A 14,426-nucleotide genomic window follows, 5' to 3' on the forward strand; every position below is an offset into this window, starting at 1 on the left:
GGAGTCGAGGGGCCCGCCGTAGGGCCCATTGTGGGGGTTAAGGGGGCAACGCCCCTTAGGAACTTTGCAATTTTGAGGTATCAAATGGGTAAAATGCAAGCTGTTTAGTTAGTCAATATGAGATTTGATTGGTAGAATTAGGGAAAGTCAGATAAAAACAAAAACAGTTTTGACATCGCTGTCTCATTTTCTGTAACTCTGTATGTATATTTGCGTAAGTACTGTGTACTGAAAACTTGAGAAAACTTTGCACAGAGTCATATATAGGCCATTTTGCAATACCAGCTGTGCAATAGACTCTTGGACGGCTGGTTGCCTTAACCCCTGCTTGATAGTAAAACTTCAACTGAAATGAGTATTTAGTCAAATTTAAGAGAATTCATAGTTTCATACTCTCAGCATGATATATGAATTTTACGATGGATGCTTATATTACATTCTTGAAAGTTTTAACAAAGTCTGATGAGCACAAAAAACAGTATAACACTGATGCCTTCATAGAAGTTATACCTGTATTAAACACTGAGTGCTCTGATAATTCAGGGGAAAGTATTCACATTTAGTATATATACCTGTATAGCAGTCTTGAAATGTTTCTCATGCAGTATTGAAAATTGTTTTTTTTGTATATTTTTTACTGAATGCAGGTATTGACCATTTCCCACAGCATGTTCCCCTGTAAAAAGATTGGAACATCACATGTAATTAAAGCATTTCAGAAAGCTATGAATTTGACCTTTTAATCAATTTTTTTTCCTTTTTTTTTTTTTTTTTTGCTTCACAATCCACTAAAACAGAAGTCAGTGCAATTTAAATTCAACCTCAATAAAAGCGATTTCTCAAACAATAATGCATTTCAATGTAAATTGAATATGAAAGTGACTAGTTAATAATCTTTCTGTATTATTTTCATATAAACTCCTCTCTGTGGGCATGATTTCTATAACCTGTAAGGCTCTAAATACAGTATTACAAACATGTACAAATTTCTGTGCATGACCCAAAAGTGGGTCTAGAGAGATTTGCGGTGGGTAGCCAGAATTGTCCACACGTCTCAAAATCTATCTTGGCCTTAAGTTTTCATAGCTTGCTAACTTTAAAATCAAATCTATTATTCAAGCTACTGCAGCTTGCAAGTCCCATGAGCATTGAGTCTATGGGGTGAGAATATATGATGGATTGTAGGTCACTTCTCATGGGAGATCCTGCATCATGGGTCTAAAAGTTTGGAGACCTCTACCCCAGTACACAGTGAAGTCTATCACTCCTGTATGCCAAAGCTATCCTTCCATCTGTCCACTTGGAGGAGTGAACTGGGTACACAAAACTAAAAAATAACTTCGCACCTCCCAGATCTGACTTTTACATCAATTGTTTAAACCTCATCTGCATATTGCCTGGTATTTTACGACACAATGAAATGTATACATTTGGACTGCACAAAATAATTTATCCAGTATTGCATCGCAAAATGCTGAACAAAATGTACAAATGCAAAGATGTAGTGCAGTTTTGTACACAGGAATGAATAGTTCCGATAAGTCTGGACAAACTTGAGATACTTCAAAACTGCTACACAAAATTTGACCACTAAATTATTACTGTACAGTACCTGCAATGTCAGACAAGTGTTCTCATAAGTTCTGGTTCAGGTAATGCATCGCCATGTAAGTAAACATCGAATAGTTTTAAGATGTTCATAGCATTTTAGCTTCATTTTTAACTTTTGTGGCTAGTTGTTCCTCTGCTAGCTATCAGCAATGCTGACTATTGTATAGGCCTAGATATGCTCCATTGCAAGAAAAAAAAACACATGTTTGCAATTTAGTTAACACTTTAAAATAGAATGTGCTCTTTGAAATAACCCACTTGGGAACTATGAAATAGCTTCTGTATACCTATGGTAAGCTAAAGTCAGGCCTATCAGTTGGACAACTCCTTGTAATGTTAACACTAACAATAACAACATTCAATCTCTATTTCTAACATTATTGACACAAACCAGTAACTGTCTAAAGGCCTTAACAAGTAACACTTAAGTTGGGCCAACCAAAGTTTTAACATTGCGGCAATATTGATTGTAGCCTTTAGTTTTAAGTTAAACTAGGGCCTAAGATTAGTAACAGTAACAAGGCCTATAACTTAGGCAAGGCCCAGACCCACTACTGGCACTAGTATTACTATTTTAATTTTACACTTTACAGTATTAACAAGGAGTATGTTGCAGACTGTAACATTAGCATTAAAAGTAAGTTTACTAAGAAGTATGGTATCTGGCTCCCCAATTACACTCTCAGTTACACTAGCCTAACTGCTATTTGTTAGGCCTAAATTTACAGTAACCTAGCTAGGCCTAGTAGTAATACGGTCGGTAGCAGTACTGCATCAGGCCGTCTGCTCAGTCATGCTACAGTATTTGACTCACCTGTCTGCCCTTTCCCGAGTGTTTTCTCAAGACGGTATGGACCTACATGCTGCGTTTCCCCAGCAGACATGGCTATATCTCTTTGCTTAAATACACCTTTCTTTCAACCAAAAAGCTTTCATCAACTCGTAATACAGAAATAATATCCAACAATGCCTTCAGTACTGAAGGTTGACGAACTCCACACCCTGACTGTTAATCCTGTAATATCATGCAGTATATACGTACTGCGATGAAACATGCATTTTGTGTACAATTCAATATCGTACCTAACGTGAGAGTCCTGTACAGATGATGAACGCTGATTCAGTGAATGAAATTACCCTCGAAAATCATATGTAATGACTATTCATGTTATTCATCTGTCGTTTTTACTGACAATTCCGTTGATGAATAAATATATACCCCAATTTCGTACCATATTTTATCTCACATCTGTCGAACCACATCATTATAGTGTACGTAAGTTTCTGTGTACCAGCTGGTGCGATTTGAAAAGGGTGCACAGACGGGCCAAGGGTAATGTTTATGTTTTGAGTCTACTCATTTAAGGTCAAAGGTCATTGTACTTTCCCAGGTTATCTTTATTCAGCTATTGTTTTGAAATGATTTGAACGTTGCTGCTGCGCGGGTCCCTCGAAAATAAAATCGACTTCGCTAAGTGGTTTGGATCGAAACATCTTTTGGACTTTCATAATGAATGTGGTAAAAACTGCCGTGCTTTGCCTGATTTCAGCAATGGGCTTCTCGTTTTGTTTCCTGTCGGTAGTACAGTTCGCAGTTTTTCTTTACCATTCGGGTAGTGAGCAGTTTAACGGTGTTCTATGCGAAGAACGTACAACGAAAGGTATCAATGCTGGCAATGATTTAATTTTAGACTTGGTTTGGAAGTTGAAGCTTGACAATTATGTATACTGTTCATCTGATAATAAATTATATTTCAACGCTCGTGCTACGTTAGACCTCAATTCACAAATTGTTGCCTGCTACTGAATTTACAGATCCGTGCATTTCGATAAAGGCATAGCCTAACCTTACTGTATAGTAAGTATTACTAGCCTACTAATATTTTTAGCCTAGTATGTTAATGTAGTAACGTGTGCGGAGAGCAGGAGCATACAGTAGTATCCTCGACACCATTCCTTACTCTACAACATCTGTATTAACTTACAAAGTGTTCTTGTATGAAACTATTACTAAAACAGACAAGTCCAGTATAAAAAGGACCTACTGTAATTTAACTAAAAAAGCACTGAGCAGGCAAACAAAAAGTAGCCAAAAATTAATGTGATTTGATATCTTTTGAAACCCTCGAAGTCAAAAGATACTGACCCATTTAGCTTTAACTTGGAGAAGGCCTCAGTTGACTCTGATTCAAAGAGAATCATGACAGTATTGACCCTAATCATAGCATGACAAATTTTACTAAAGTACTAATGATGCTGATCAGCTTATACTGTACATGTTAACAATTGTTATTTCCACAGATTCATCCTGGGTTGTAAGCACAATTATCGATGTCTGTCTCATAGTCTTATTTATCCTGCAACATACACTTATGGCTTCAAGTTGGTGGAAGCAGATAATCCAGTCAACAGGCTTTGGAGTTCTTACTCGTTCTCTCTATGTCATCGCTACATCCTTAGCATTACAGGTGATTTTTGACGGCCTTTGTTAACATATAAGCTACTGAACATCACCAGCACTGTTTAGTTGCCAGCTTTACGAAGGCATTGCTAGCCTTACCTGCTTGACAAATCATACTAAACATGATCTACATGTACTGTAGATGAATGAGGTTATTTGATACATGAAAGTAAAATCAAGCAGGTTTAAGTGCCAGATTAACTTTAGGCCTAGTTAAAGTAGGATTAATTACTACATTACATCCCGATTAATCGAGATTGTTGAAGGAAGCCGCAGTTACATTTTTTTCTCTCTCCACCTCTCTCTCTTTTCTTTTCTTATTTCTCAGATTGTCTGTAATTGGTGGCAGCCATTATTTCCGTGCAGCCCAATCTGGCAATTCCAGGTTTCGCCTGGCTCGTTTTCGTCTTTCCTGTGTTTTGCGGTTCATGCCATCTCCTGGTTGTTAGTTCTGGCTGTGTGCTTGACTTTAGATTATGCCGAGCTTATGGGTGTCAAGCAGGTAAAAAAATATATCACACTTTCAAATATTTAGTCCTTTCTGGGTTTCCATAATTGTATGTACAGTATGTATCTTAGATCCTCCTGCAAGCAGGAATTTGCGCAGAAGCCATCATTGGCTTATCAAACAAGCTGACCGAAATCAGTCTCTTAGATTCATATTTACATCCATGATTACAGAATTGTCAATTGTCAACAACTCTGTAACTGGATGACATATATTAATCTTGGAGTGACTCGAACTCGGGACCTTAATGGCATTAACCACTGACCTAACACTCCTTTTTTTTTTCTTTTTTTTTTAGCTTATTAAAAAAAATAGCTAATTAGAAATTATTTGAGAAAAAGAAACTCAATAAATCTTCACAGGAGACAGGATTACAGTAGAGTTTCATAATTTGATGAATTTTGAAGATTGTTATCAATTAAACACACTGTTAGTTAATATATTCAACTATTATATCATTCCAAAATCAGTATATGCATTACAGGTAAGTTTTTCAATGGATGAAGGTACTGTAGGCATCCAATTTATTGTGTTATGGATTGTCAAAAGAATTCTGCTAACAGTACAGGTTGCAAATTCTCTACAAGGCAGATGGCCTTTTAAAATCAGCGTTTTATTAATCAAGAGTAGGGACTAGTTGCATCAGCGCCGCGAAGCAATATAAACATTTAGTATCAATAAACAAAAGACTTTGATGGTTTCCAATGAAATGGTGAGATTGTCTCTGCAAATTAATCAAAGACAAATCAGTTTGGAATTTAATCCATGACTCTGGTGAAATTTACCATGCTATGGTTTTATCAGTTATCTGAATTAATTAAGAATAAAAAAAAAATGTTATAACATTTAAAACTGATGTCCAGGCTGAGTATCCCAAATGATCATCAATTAATGCTAATTTTAGTAAAGTAGCTTTCTTGACATAAAGCTTATCTTTGAGTGTGGACATCTTGCAAGTACTTCTAGAAACATTAGTAAGAAACACTTAACTACACCCAAAAGTTTCTATATTTTTTAATAATGTTTTTTTGGAACTCTGACATACCAAAGCTAAACTTTTTCCTTATGTCATCCCTCAAAAGTAGTGGTCGATATGTTGGATTCTGTTGAGAATTGTGATATGTTTGCTCATTTTAAAGAGATCAGCTATTACAAGTAACTTCATTAAACTGTTAAAACAACAAGCGATCTTACTGTATATGGTGTAAGTTACACCTTATATTAGGCCTAACATATTACCAGCTGTCACGGTAATGCAGATCTGTTTTTTTTTATATTGCATTGTTTTTTCCACATCCCACCATCAAGTATTTATCTATGAACAGAGTTACTATAGCATTCTTGGATTGCCTTCTCCTTTTCCACTATTTATCTTTTAACAGGTTTACTACAGCATTCTTGGATTGCCTTCCCCTCTGTATCAAAAGTCTGAGGAACACCGAAGACTCTTTCAACATTTCCGCCATCCTCTCTCCTCGAGCCTTCTGGTCGTTTTATGGTTTATTCCTGTAAGTATTAACACAACAGTTGTGTAAGTTCTGATACTTCTATTTCAATGCATTAAGATGTATCAAAATGTTGATGTATAAATCGTTCTACAAGATGGAGTACCTTCATAAGACAAATCACAAACTGTATGTGGAAGACAATGCCCCCCCCCCACCCCAAACCCACCAATTGCTTTTAGAATTGGAACAACTTATTTCAGATCAGAATAATCAGTCTTACCCATTCCCTCCTTCTAACCCAGACTTCCAAGTTCACAAGAGAGTTAAGTGGAGGATTTTACAGAGAAATCATGAGACCTCTTACCAATCAAAATACAGTGAAGAGGGAACTAATCAAATAATTATATCAACCAAATTTTCCAACAGAAATGACTTTTAAGAAATATATTTGTTTTTTTGCATACATCTTTCTCTTCTTTTTTATCGATAGCATTTAAAACTGTCATTAATCGTTAAATAGGGTCAATGCATATAGAATGGATTCACAGTACTTTTGCTGTTAGAACAAAATATCTCATAAAATCAGTCTCCCTTACAGTATCCAAGATATTTCGATTTTCTGACAATGGAAAAATTAATTCTTTGCTCATTAAAACTTGATTATGAGTTATTTCCAAGTTATCGACTTGTTGATAATTAACTGTATGAATTTCGTATCGTCACCTCATGTTATCCAGTAGCTGATAAACTCAACCCTGATCATCCATTGACATTGATCTGCTTCTAACTTTCAGATGATGTGCTGGGATCGTTTCCTCTTAGCCTCCGGTTTCACCCTGTATCTTCTCCTCGGACACTCCTTGGATACGGAAGACTATGATTACTTGAAGGAACAGTACGAACTGAAGGAAGAACAACTCTGGCAGTCTCGTCTGAGATGAGATTCAAAAACAGATCATGTGACCCAAAATATGGAGATGTGTGCTCTTAAGAAAGGAATCAGGGTTTGACTCAATGTTAACAGTCCTGCAAAGTAGAATGCACGACTCTAACAGCCTATTTTATCCCCCAGATGCCTCCAGTGACAAATGCCAAGTCATACAGGGTGTGGAAGGAGAGTGAGGGAGTCCTTTTGAAATCAGTATTTTCTCCTCTTTGCACCGTGTGTCTAGAACCAAGTATAGCAATGAAAGCATCAAATAAGCCGCAGATATCCTGTTACACAATCACAGAACTTGTTCAAAATGTTCCAGGTGGCACCATCGTGATATTAATATATATCTTACTGCAACAGAGCATGCATACTTACATACTTTAAAGGCATTAAAGACTCGCGCACAAAGAAACGTCTCATGCCGGTAATCTCACCTAGTTTAGAATGAGGTGTAACAGAAGTGTAAGTCACCACCATCGATCCAAGAAAGTACACACACAGCTTGCTACTGTCGGTAATTAGACACTAGTGTACAGTCAATACATGCAGCTATGGTCAATACCCACAGCACAGTGTACATAGCAGCGATGGACATCTCAGGTCTAGATAAAAGATACAAGATATCACATTTCATTACTGTCTGCATTTTGTAGCGACAAGAAAAAAACTTCACTTGCAAGCAACGGAAAGTGACCTTTTTTTTCAGAGGGCGGCACACGTTTTGGGGCGAGTCTTCAATGCCTTTAAACAGTTGGACATGTCAAACTTGGCCATTCCACCTCTACTATACATTTGTTTCTTATTCCCACATTGATTTTGTTTGCATCTTTACTGTGATAAATGGATGTGCAATTTTTTTTACACTTTCAATGAATCAAAAAGGGAAAAATAAGGGTCTTAAGAGGTTTGATAGTAACATACTTTCTTGCCATATTTTAATGTCAGTTTAAACTTCGATATCATATTTTTGTCTATATTTCTTTTTGGCTATATTTTCTGCCTTCTTCATAAACAATTGTTTTTTTTTTACTGTACACCCTTCCTGTTTCATTCATCTTTCCTCTTGTTGATCTCAATCATGCATTTTAATTAATGGAGACACAAATGCAACTATCATACCCAGGCGCGGCGGAACGGAAAAATTATTGGGGGGGCTATTGTGTGGAGACTATCTAAGCGGAGCGCCACCATCGGTTGGCGCGGAGCGTACAAGAAAATTTTGGGTTTTCTCAAACCCCCAGATGGCCGGAAACGGCACTTCCCGAGTGTTTTATGCTGCGAATACCTAGCCATAAAATATGGGTCTCAAGCCTGTAATTTCTCAGATTGCACGAAAAAGTCTGTAAAAACGTAATTTGTATATTCGATGGTGTTTTAAGAAAGTAGCTATTACCGGTACTCGTTGTGTACTCGCAAAGACGTTTTTGAGTGTAGTAAGGGCAGTGGCGGAGCTAGGGGTATTGGTCAGGGGGGGGCAAGAATGGTCTGTAGGGGCGCTTTCGACACTATCTAAGCGGAGCGCCACCACAGGTTGGCGCGGAGCGTACAGAAAATTTTTGAGTAAAGATACTCCCTAGATTGCAGGAAATGACCCTTTCCGGGCCTTGCTAATTTGCAGATAAACGGAGAATAAATAGGTGTCGTCGCCATTTTGTCGGAAAATTACACCAACAGAATATGACAAATGTCAATAGGTATATGAGAGCGCAATAAAATAGTCAATAATTGCGAATAAGTAAAAAGTAGTGAAAAGCTGAAAAGGGCGCCAGCAGTCCATTTGAGTCCGTCAGGGGGGGGGGCATCCGCCCCCTGACTGCATATGGACGCTCCGCCACTAAGTAAAGGGATGTTGGAGAACTGGCTGAAATGAGGCAAGTCATTGGCCTAAGACGAAGTTGTGTTACGCTTACCGGTACTCACACTCACTGCTTCCACTTTTCACGGGGCGTGAAGACTCGGTTGGGGTGACAATGTGGTCTATAGCCAGGGGACGGGCCGAGGGTCCCCCAGCAATTACTAAAAGTATTACACCTATATAGTATACATGTGCATCGGACAGATCGACAAGTATGCATTGAAAAATGGGCAGATGCACGTATCGGAGCCTTGGTAAATATTGGGGGGGCTTATCATGCATTTGCCCCCTCAACTTTTTCCCCCCCGGTTCCGCCGCCACTGATCATACCTTTTTGCAAACTCTGACTCTATCACGCATGGTTAATGATAATCCTTCACTTGGGTCTTCAGTAACGTTGTAACTGTTTGTAGAATTTAGCTATGTCTGCAATGTGATTGACAAACTGGGAATTGAATGTGTCCGGGAATCTCAACTTAGAATGTTCACAATATTTAGTATTTTTTTCTCCTTTTTGCAGGGGGTGGGGGGGGACGGTTGATTACACATGTTGTGCATCTTACTCAAAGAAAAACAACTTATGGAAACAGTAACTGAGTCATGCAATGTTTTGTTTACAGAATTTATTTTTTTAAGGGGTTCGGGGGGGGGGGGGGTTGAAGACAATTATGTTTTCTTAGACATTGTTTTAATATGCATCACATTTCACTTCATGACAGACTACATGATACATTTTTGTTGAAAAATCTCCTTGAAATAAATTGACAAAGTACAGGATGTACAAGTTTTTTTGTTTTTTTGTGTTATCTTTTTTTGATTATGCAGTAATTAACTTTAGGCTTGATTATTGTCAGTAAACCAGACATTTTAATGAGGGGTGTTTCAATGGAAGGGTGTGTTTTTCACCAACAAATATTATTGATTCCCAGGACTGGCATGCATTATGTTTTAATTTAAAAACCAATACAAAACACTTTGGATCATGTAACAGTACTTCATTACCCAATCAGTGTAATACCACAAGGCTCATTTACATAATTTAAAAGGCTAGTGGCCAATCACAAAACGATTTTCACATCCTCTTTCAGTAAGTGCTCAGAAATCACTAAAAGGTTTACTATAACAACAAATATTGTTACAAATATGTTAACTCTTGAATGTGGACTGTACCCGCTGCTTAATTAGTAGGACCGTTACGGTGGAATCTTTTTTCTCAGGAGGTTAGCCTAGACCTCAAACGGTCTCAATTCTGACACGATGGCAGACCCGTCAACTCTCCCGGTTTTACCGGGAGATTCCCGGTTTTACCCGAATCTCCCGGTTTCATATTCCATTCTCCGGGTTTTTTAATGTTTCATCATTTGCGACATTTCTGAAAATAGCCAACAATTAGTCCTATGCTGTTAAAAAAAAAAAAATATATATAAGTAATTCCCCACAGTAACGCTGAACAGGAAAGGCTATTCAGTGTAGTTCCCAAGAACAAGACAGACAGTCGGTCAAGTCTCAAGCTTGATGGGACTCTATCTTAGCATACTAGCCATGAAGTCACAGTACCCAGAGTCCCCTGTTTCAAATGGAAGCCTACTAAAGAAACCTTGCAGAAAGCGAAGCGAGCCGCTGTAAACTACAACAAGAAACACTGATTGGATGATTCTCTCACCGTATTGCATAAGTCCTCCAACATCCGTTAGACGTGCTGGTATCGGGTCTGCACTGGTCATAATACGGTCATTTACACCACGAGCCATAATCTCTGAGATCTTATGCCACCTATTTATGTATTTCATTTGATTAAACGGCATGAGCGTTTGACTCAAAAATGTGGTATGCAAAAGATAACACATAGTCACCACTCACCGACGAATAACATTTTACCTCCCATTATCAGCCATCCTAATCCAGAATTTGCCTTCGTACAGAGTAATCATTCGCGTATTACTAATTTTCATGAAGAGATCCCTCGTCAGTTTCTTTGAGTTCGTGAAAAACAGTAAGAAATCACAACGAAAAGGTTTCGGGACTTTTACGCACTTATGAGTTCTGCGGATCACTGAAATTTTGTAGAGGCAAATAACGACAAACATTAAATATCGAGGTCGGAGAGCAATCGAATATGTCCACTTTTCAAATGAATGGTTTTACTTCATTAAGTCCTTGATCGAACATTTCTAATGATAAACTCAATATTAACGTTCGTAAATACCGTCACATAATTTTTTTTTTAAATCTCAGTGTCACACAAAGCTAAAAATGGAAACGATTACTTTACCGGAAATTAATTTTAAATGTACCGCATGATTTTCGGTGTTGCGGTAAAACTTCAGACGATGGAGATCGATTTATATCATGATCTAAATTCCACAAAGAGCAATATTTTCATCAAGTTATTAAAATTCAAAAATATATGTCCATCTCTGAATATTCATAATCGTCTGGATTTTCTTTCTCATCTTCTACTCTTTCTGGTATGACGTCAAGGTGACAATTTAAAGAAGACAAGATGGAGTGTCTTCGGTCGGTTCGAGGCATTTCCCTCTTTAAGTGAGGTGAGGTCGCTCTAACTGTCTCGATTCTGTCCACACTGGTGGGCGCACTCCTTGTTCCTAGAATTCGTCCATCTGGCTGCAAATGAGAATGAAGATCCCTAACATAACACGAGACATTTCTATCGTTTTTAATTCTATTCAGAATACATTATTTTTTCTATTAATTGTCATTGTTAGTATATTACTATATCTTATTTGTTGGAAGTGGCAGGATTTCACCTACCAAAGTTTCCAAAGCTAAATATATTATTATTATTATTATTATTATTATTATTATTATTATTATTATTATTATTATTATTATTATTATTATTATTATTATTATTATTATTATTATTATTATTATTATTATTATTATTATTATTATTATTATTATTATTATTATTATTATTATTATTATTATTGTTGTTGTTGTTGTTTTTATTATTATTATTATTATTGTTGTTGTTGTTGTTGTTTTTATTATTATTATTGTTGTTGTTGTTGTTGTTTTTATTATTATTATTACTATTATTATTATTGTTGTTATTATTATTATTATTATTATTATTATTATTGTTGTTGTTGTTGTTGTTTTTATTATTACTATTATTATTATTGTTGTTGTTATTATTATTATTATTATTATTATTAGAAGTAGTAGTAGTAGTAGTAGTAGTAGTAGTAGTCGTAGTAGTAGTAGTAGTAGTAGTAGTAATAGTAAGCCTAGTAGAAATTTCCGCTCCACGACTGGCTTCATCCCGGGACTCATTAGGCCAAGGTTATACTCGAATCCCGGACCTTCGTACTATCGTCGTAATCATTGTTTTTAAATCATTAAATAAAAAAGCTTGAGGTGTCAAGGCATGAGAAAATTATGAATTGTCAATTTTGTTTTCTATTTTGGATAACCCGAGGTAGCCTATGCAACTGTAACACTAATCCAGACTACTTACCTGTTGTGGTTGAATGAATAGTGCCTTCCGTAGACTTTCAGTGCAAGCGTCCTGCCATTCGTGTTCCGGTAAGCGTACACGGTCTGTTTCTCTCATGTTTGACGAGCGTGAATTTTGTATCGTCATCATGAAAGGGCTTTCCTGCTCATACAAAATGCGCATGTTCTTTGACTCTGGTGTCAGAGGTGGGATATTATCAGTGGTCCTCGTGTGATCATGTTGACGCTTTACCCAATTGCTGGTATCTTTCAAAAGAGGTGCAGATTGTGACGTCATCAAGTATTTTCGTGGTCGAGCTTCAAACTTTTCAACGGTGAAAGGAATTTCTTCTGCACATTCTGGGAGGCAAGTATAGCGGACAGTACAAATTAAACCAAAACAAGAAAAAACGAATGAGAGCAGATATAGATTACCAGGTACATTTCAAGAACTAGTTCATGAGTTCCCCAGAGTATATGAATACAACCTCCTCCCAGTGAACTCACTACTTCCCAATTTAATCAGTTGTTCACCCCTGCCCCTTCGCACGGCAAACTTTCGAATCATCCTGTCTTTGACATAAACTGTCGATTACAAAACAGTCTTAATAACCATTGAATGACAAGTTATTTTACGCTACTCTGTCAACATATAACCTGATATGCAGCTGATAAAATGAACGCCAACACGTGAGGCACCCTATCTCATAATAATTGTGTGCCGGCCTATCTGAGAATTGTGCCCAATAATTCATAACTCTGATTTCATTTGAGAAGTTTTGTTACCTCGTCCTGAAGTGATAGGAGAATCCTCACTTTCATCGTCGTTCGAGGAAATACTTTGGAGAGAGAGAGTGAGAGAATAACGAACACGATATAGATGACAACGTGACGAAATAGGAACTTCTCAAAGAGTTTAAAAGTACTAGAGCGTGGGGAGGATTGGCGTAGGGGAGGAGTGGGGAAGATTGGAGTAGGGTAGGGGTAGGCTTCATGACACCCGTCCCGAACACTCGGTCTCGATTACCATTTATATTCCTTGATATGATGTAAAAGTAATTTCCCAGCTATAGTACATTTTCAAATCCTCGCGACTCATATATCTGGACATAGGCATAGTCATTGAGCCGTTCATAAACAACTTGAAGATGTCACATTCACAAAATTTGTCTCGTCTATTATACCTCTTGTTATTCAAGATCAAATGAACATTCAGTAGTGTATCGACCCATTAACGGATGGAAAATTCAAGCTAACGTGATTTACTTAAGATGAGGTAACTCTCGTCTGAATGTTACGATGTCACGGAAAAAGCCCAATAGGTTTAGTAAATGTATCTCAATCAACACCAAATCTCTAAGATAGTTATATCGTCGAAGTAACCATGGTTATAAGTAACCATAAGTTACCATGGTACAATGATCATATGCAGAAATATATTAATTATACCTTAATATGGTCTTTCAAACAGAATGAGACATATATTTTGATTATTCACATAACGTTACCTTTCTTGCGAATATTTCCGTTTGACCGAGTTCGTCCTCGTGTCATGTTCGTCGGTCACCGAGGAGGAATCCCCTGGCAATGATGACGATGTGTTGGTCTCATCTTGTGATGACGGACGTGGTTTTGATGTCTTACCACCCATGATATATCAAACAATCGAAACATAGATATCAGGAATCAATTATGACCTACATCCCAAACTGTGGAACATTTATTTATCTATATTTTCTTTGATAAATTACACTTCCCTGGAAGCCTAATCGATGCAAAGGAAAAGCAACAGACAAACAGAATATATTTTGGGAACGATCTCAATACAGAATTTAATCAAAGCTTATGTTGGTGTAGGCCTACTAGTACTAGTTCAATACACAGACAAACGCTAGCATGCCGCGTTACTATGGGAATAGAGAACTACTTAGGCTAACTGTGTTTGTGACATCTTTATTTTCATACATAAAACGCAAAGTAAACGCGCGCCTGTTTAGTTGTAAGAATTAACGCGATAACGCGGTAACGCGGCTTATTGCAGTTTGTAGTATTTGTTAGTTCCATTGGTAATATCTACCAATGCTTGTTCACAACATGAATAATCAGGTTAGTCTTGTGTAGATTTACTCATTTTCTTACTGTCAAGC

The 14,426-nt window shown here is 37.1% G+C and overlaps 3 protein-coding genes across 3 annotated transcripts in view; 1 reads left to right on the top strand and 2 right to left on the bottom strand.

The window, feature by feature from the left end:
- The window catches only part of LOC139969478 (serine/threonine-protein kinase BRSK2-like), a 63,461-nt gene extending 60,551 nt beyond the window's left edge, over positions 1-2,910 (bottom strand). Inside the window, exon 1 of the mRNA XM_071974501.1 lies at positions 2,426-2,910. Within this exon, the coding sequence (XP_071830602.1) occupies positions 2,426-2,495 (70 nt within the window). The 5' untranslated portion in view covers positions 2,496-2,910. The remainder of the gene's footprint in view (positions 1-2,425) is intronic.
- A 120-nt stretch (positions 2,911-3,030) lies between these two features.
- LOC139969479 (nurim-like) lies at positions 3,031-7,807 on the top strand. Its single transcript, XM_071974502.1, has 5 exons — positions 3,031-3,272; positions 3,913-4,079; positions 4,401-4,574; positions 5,963-6,088; positions 6,823-7,807. Exons 1-5 carry the CDS (start codon positions 3,122-3,124, stop codon positions 6,967-6,969), a joined length of 765 nt encoding a protein of 254 aa, XP_071830603.1. The 5' UTR covers positions 3,031-3,121; the 3' UTR covers positions 6,970-7,807.
- Positions 7,808-11,193: 3,386 nt separating this feature from the next.
- On the bottom strand, positions 11,194-14,189 carry LOC139970179 (uncharacterized). Its single transcript, XM_071975818.1, has 4 exons — positions 13,788-14,189; positions 13,066-13,118; positions 12,302-12,639; positions 11,194-11,442 (listed from the first exon to the last, which is right to left on the bottom strand). Exons 1-4 carry the CDS (start codon positions 13,928-13,930, stop codon positions 11,215-11,217), a joined length of 762 nt encoding a protein of 253 aa, XP_071831919.1. The 5' UTR covers positions 13,931-14,189; the 3' UTR covers positions 11,194-11,214.
- Positions 14,190-14,426: the final 237 nt, after the last annotated feature.

This window comes from Apostichopus japonicus, chromosome 7 (genome assembly GCF_037975245.1).
Source record: "Apostichopus japonicus isolate 1M-3 chromosome 7, ASM3797524v1, whole genome shotgun sequence".
In the NCBI taxonomy this organism is placed as follows: domain Eukaryota; kingdom Metazoa; phylum Echinodermata; class Holothuroidea; order Aspidochirotida; family Stichopodidae; genus Apostichopus; species Apostichopus japonicus.

Bases quoted from the DNA above. Each gene is read 5' to 3' on its own strand.
- LOC139969479 (XM_071974502.1), top strand. From the start codon at position 3,122: ATGAATGTGGTAAAAACTGCCGTGCTTTGCCTGATTTCAGCAATGGGC. The intron at 4,575-5,962 runs GTAAAAAAATAT...ATCTTTTAACAG, and splicing joins AGCTTATGGGTGTCAAGCAG to GTTTACTACAGCATTCTTGG. The intron at 6,089-6,822 runs GTAAGTATTAAC...TCTAACTTTCAG, and splicing joins TCGTTTTATGGTTTATTCCT to ATGATGTGCTGGGATCGTTT.
- LOC139970179 (XM_071975818.1), bottom strand. From the start codon at position 13,930: ATGGGTGGTAAGACATCAAAACCACGTCCGTCATCACAAGATGAGACC. The intron at 13,119-13,787 runs GTAACGTTATGT...CTCTCTCCAAAG, and splicing joins CGGAAATATTCGCAAGAAAG to TATTTCCTCGAACGACGATG. The intron at 12,640-13,065 runs GTAACAAAACTT...CTTGCCTCCCAG, and splicing joins TCCTATCACTTCAGGACGAG to AATGTGCAGAAGAAATTCCT.